A 5,122-nucleotide genomic window follows, 5' to 3' on the forward strand; every position below is an offset into this window, starting at 1 on the left:
AAAAAAAAAAAAAAAAAAAAAAAAAAAAATTAGCTGGGCATGGTGGCGGGTGCCTGTAGTCCCAACTACTCGGGAGGCCGAGGCAGGAGAATGGCATCAACCCGGGAGGTGGAGCTTGCAGTGAGCCGAGATCGTACCACTGCACTCCAGCCTGGACAACAGAGCGAGACACTGTCTCAAAGGAAAAAAAGACTCTTCCCCTCCCGTATCAAGTTCATTAAACCTATTTGTGAGCTTGACATTTAAAGAGAGGCTGTGTGCTGGTATGATGTTAGCAGTCACCAGGGTGGGACTGGTCACACAGGGGGGCCTGGGCGGAGGGTTGTGCCTGGATTTTTTATGGTGCCCCCCAACCTTGGATCTCTGAGACTTAGATGAGCAGCCCTGTGCCCATATCCTGCTGTACGGCTGTGTCTCTGTTTTGCAGAAGCAGATTTTATAGGTGTAGCTCTGATGATTGAAATATCACCCCAGGGAAGTGGCTACCTGCCAGAAATTCCAGCAAAATTATTTCACCTTAGTCCTTAAATCACTCCTGAGGCACCAAGACAAAGGTGCGGGTTGCCCGTGTGCTGTTGCTGTTGCCGCAGGTCAGGCCTGCATAGGTGCGCGTGGTCTGGGGCGGTCCCTGTGCTGTTACAGTCTCACCCATGGCTTGGCCCAGTGAGGGCAGAAAAGAACAACATTCCTAGTTCCTTCAGCTAAATCCCACTTTTTTTTAGGGAACATAAAAACCATGCCTAATGGTATGTAAGCACATATCTGTTGATTTCTTTTATGTAAAAAGGAAAAGACATTCCACAGGATCAGCTCAGTAGTAATTGATGCGATCTGAAAGAGTTACTGCATTAATATTTAGCTAATTCTTATGAATAGGCTATTGTGTTTACTTAAACAAATGACATGAGTGCAGACACCTGACAGCATGAGGTATGCTTTCCATTTAGGTCAGATTTGTAAACATCTTTGTGTAGTGACAAAGCTCATTATTTGTTTTGTGCTCTCAATGGTTTCTTTTTAGTGACTGTGGCTGTGGATGGATTTTTCTAAGTAGAAGCTTTTAAAATGAAAGATTATTGAAATTGTTTCAGTATATGCCAGGCCCTGAGAGTCTTGTGATGAATAGGAATCAAGTACTCCCTGGTGAACCTTCAAAAGAATAGGTGCGTTTATAGGCATTCAACACCCAAAGCCAAATGGCTACCCAGGTTGCAAATGCAACTGGATTCAAACGAAAGAATTCGGTCCCTGTTCCTTTTTTCTTCTCCTTCCTCTTCTTCCCTCCCAGCTTCCATAGTTTTGCCCCTCTTCCCACTGTTTTAGCATCATATGGATGCACCTAAATCCCATCACTTTGACACTTAGATAAGCACAGGGATAAAGATAGAGCATGCCCTGGTAAAGAAATCTCAGCCCTACCTTTGACAACAGGTTTCAAGAGCAAGCGTGAAGGCTAATTGGGGTAGGTGTTTGGATGCAATCATTTCAATTCCTAATTGTATCCTGAGAGTCTGGCTGCTAAGTGAAGGGGATCCTTATACCCCAGGGACTGTGCTCTACACCCATAGAATAGAGGAGACTTCTAAATATGCATCAGAGACAAAGTCCCTGCCTAGGGCCATTTTGCCTTGGGTTTGTGAAGTGTGTGTGCTGTTGTTCAGTCTAGCCTTCATCAGAAATAAGCACAGTTATGAATTAGCCTTCTAGAATGTTCAAGGTCCTGTTGGTGGCTGTTTCAGAGGAATACAGGGATATTGGTTACCACTTTGCTAAGACAGAAACATATATGTGAAAAGTTAAACTGCTGTACGGTAGAGGTTCTGGACAGGAAAAAAGGAGGACATGTGCCTTGACCCAGGCTGGCTTTCCCGGACTTTAGCCTTAAACATCAGAATGGTGGAAGGTACGGATTCCACCTCATGGAGAAGCTGCATCTTCCTAGCAGTGGAGAGTAGGGTTGAAGACAGTGGGCTCTGGCATCAGGCTGATGTAGTTCAAATCCTGGCTGCACCTCTTCCAAGCTTCATGGCTTTTGGCAGGTTACGTAACTTCTCTGTGCCTCAGTTTCCCCACTTGGAAGCCAAGATTATGATAGTGCCTTTCTCATTGAATTGGTGTGAAGATTAATGTGTTGACATGTAAAAACTCTTTGAGCAGTGCTTGGCAAAGCAGAGGCTTTCAGTCAGTAGTAGTCATTAGCCACTATTAGCAGGCATGAAGAATTTACAGTGGTATTCTGGCTTGAGGTTGTGGCTTTTATTTAGATAAAATACACTTTGCTTGGTGATTTAAAACTTTTTTCTTGAGTTTAAAAAGTCACTTGTATTGATGACTTTCAGGGATATTTGGAGGGCATAACTTTCACATATTTAATTGGTAGCTTCCTCTTATCATTAGTGGGGTGGTAGGGTTATGGTATTCATAACCACCACTGGAAATAATTTTTTTAAATAAAAAAGTTAATGTGTATTTAGTGATACAGTTTTTGTCTGTTTGTATGTAAGTTCTGAGAAATGTATGAATGCCTCTCTGGCTTATTTTATTATATTAGAATGAGAATTTATACTATTGATTGCCCTTTAAAATAAGGCACTAGTGGATAAGTTGATAGGGCTTTGGAGGACAATTTGTTTTTAACTAGTGTGTGTATGTGACCATTTAATAGGTGTGGCAATCCAAAATGATATATTTTTGGAGGACTTAGCTGTATACGTTGTATACGTTGTTCATATGTATATAAAGTAGCATTTTAAAAATGATTTGGCATGAAGTGATTTTCTGGCATCAAGAACAAGAGAGAGAAGGGACCTCAAACACTTTTTTTTTCCCCCCTGTTAGTAGACATGAACCGTCCCTCTTTGGGACCTTCTGCTCAGCCAGCTGGATTAGACTTCTGAAAATATTTTCCAAATGTAAATATTACCCAAAGATTTTAAAAATAGCTTATCATTTACATGCAAAGCGAAATGATCTAACCTGTTTGGAGTTTACTCATGGAGGGGAAGCTGTCCATCGGTATACATTCTAATATTGTTTTCCAAAACAGGAGCACCTTACTGGACCAACACAGAAAAGATGGAAAAGCGGCTCCATGCTGTGCCTGCGGCCAACACTGTCAAGTTTCGCTGCCCAGCGGGGGGTAACCCAACACCAACCATGCGGTGGCTGAAAAACGGGAAGGAGTTTAAGCAGGAACATCGCATTGGAGGCTACAAGGTAGAATTATGCTTTCAGAACATCACATTTCTTGCATTTTTGTTTGTTTATTTATTTATTTATTTATTTTTGAGATGGAGTTTCTCTCTGTCACGCAGCTGGAGTGCAGTGGCGTGATCTTGGTTCACTGCAACCTCCACCTCCCAGGTTCAAGCGATTCTCCTGCCTCAGCCTCCCGAGTAGCTGGGACTACAGACGCCCACCACCACACCTGGCTAATTTTTTGTACCTTTAGCAGAGACAGGGTTTCACCGTGTTATCTAGGATGGTCTTGATCTCCTGATCTTGTGATCCACCTGCCTCAGCCTCCCAAAGTGCTGGGATTACAGGTGTGAGCCACCATGCCCCGCCCTACATTTTTGTTTATCTTTTTAAAGTGCTCAAAAGTTAGCAGAAATTAGAAGGAATACTTTAACAACAATCAATAATTGTCACAATTGCCCATGTCGGGGTTTGATATTAACAAAAAATATTACCCTGGACTTGCATGTAATTTTAAAGTACAATTCCCATTTGTGTTGTTCTTCATATGAGGAGAGTTTAATAACAGAAGGGTCGAAAGTTGAGAGTCTGTTTTCTATATGCTTTATAGTGTATAAAACTAAAACGGGTGTGGAATTTGAGAAGCGTCAGTATAGTTTCCCTGTCAGAGCAGGATTGCATGAATAGTGAGGGGACTTGGATTAGAGACTGGGGTATGAAATATGAAGCATTAAGGGAGAGTGCATGGAGATGACAGCAGCAATCTGCTATCCTCCTTGAAGGATTCTGAAGTGCCCGTCACACAATGCCATGAAATTTAGTCTCATCACTCCCTCGGGAGTTTGAAATTGGCAGCTGTTTCCCTGCAGATGCCTGTGCATGCTCCTTCTAGCCTTTGTTCATCCACTTAGCAGACATTGAGCACCCTGTGTGCCAGGCATCCTCCTGGGCTCTGGGGAGATGAGAGGGTGAGGGATGGCTCCAGTTCTGAGGGGCTCCTAGTCCAGTCTTGGAGGGGAGGCAGAGGAGAACTCTGGCAACAGGAGGGACACAGGTTTGGTTGAAGTTGCAGGAACATGTTGCATCCCATGGATGTGCATGGAAAGGTGATATTGGCTGTTTGGAAGAATAAGGAGAAAGGAGGTCAGGAAAGGATTCAGGTCTGAGTTGGAAGGAGAGGTGTCTCAGAAAGAGAGATGGAATTTCCAAATTATTTAGTATGGAAGGGGAGAACTGTAATAATTGAGCATATGAAGAGGACTGAAGGAATGATGAAATTCTCTGATGCATTTGGAACGTAAGTGGGCATATTAGTTACCTGTTGCTGCATAATAAATTGCCCCAAGGTATGGTAGCTTTAAGCAACATTTACTACCTCACTGTTTCCTGGGTCAGGAATGAAGGTGTGGCTTAGCTGGATCTTCCATCTCCAGCTATCTCACAGGACTGTAAACAAGGGTTGAGGCTGAGGTCTCATCAGAAGGATTAATTGGGGAAGGAACTGCTCATGTGGTTGCTGTTAGGATTCACTTCCTTGCAGAGGGCCTCAGTTCCTCACTGACTGTTGACTGGGGGCTGCCCACTGTTCCATGCCACGCGGGCCTCTTCATAGGGCAGCTGCTGTCATCAGAGCAAAGGAGAAGCCAGAGAGAGAGAGAGAGCAGAATGAGAAGCAGAGAGAGAGAGAGAATGAAAGCAGAGAGAGAGAGAGAATGAGAGCAGAATCACAGAAGTCACAGCCTTTTGTAGCCCAGTGTTGGAAGAGACAGCCACCACTTTTGCTTTTTTCCATTATTAAGCAAGACCCTAGGGAAGAGTTTGCCCAAGGACCTGAATGCCAGGAGACGTGGGGATCACTGGAACCCATCTGGGAAAATTGACGGTGGGAGGAATAGAAGACGCTCTTTTTTTTTTTTTTTTTTTT

At 43.6% G+C, this 5,122-nt stretch overlaps 1 protein-coding gene across 19 annotated transcripts in view; it reads left to right on the forward strand.

Annotated features, from left to right (window-relative positions):
* The window catches only part of FGFR2 (fibroblast growth factor receptor 2), a 124,449-nt gene that overhangs the window by 43,422 nt on the left and 75,905 nt on the right, over positions 1 to 5,122 (forward strand). For all 19 annotated transcript variants that reach the window (XM_017872283.1, XM_017872263.1, XM_017872266.1 and 16 more), the window contains one exon: positions 3,047 to 3,216. In XM_017872283.1, the coding sequence (XP_017727772.1) occupies positions 3,047 to 3,216 (170 nt within the window). The remainder of the gene's footprint in view (positions 1 to 3,046; positions 3,217 to 5,122) is intronic.

This window comes from Rhinopithecus bieti, unplaced genomic scaffold, assembly GCF_001698545.2.
Source record: "Rhinopithecus bieti isolate Rb0 unplaced genomic scaffold, ASM169854v2 scaffold_6710, whole genome shotgun sequence".
NCBI classification, from domain to species: Eukaryota; Metazoa; Chordata; class Mammalia; order Primates; family Cercopithecidae; genus Rhinopithecus; species Rhinopithecus bieti.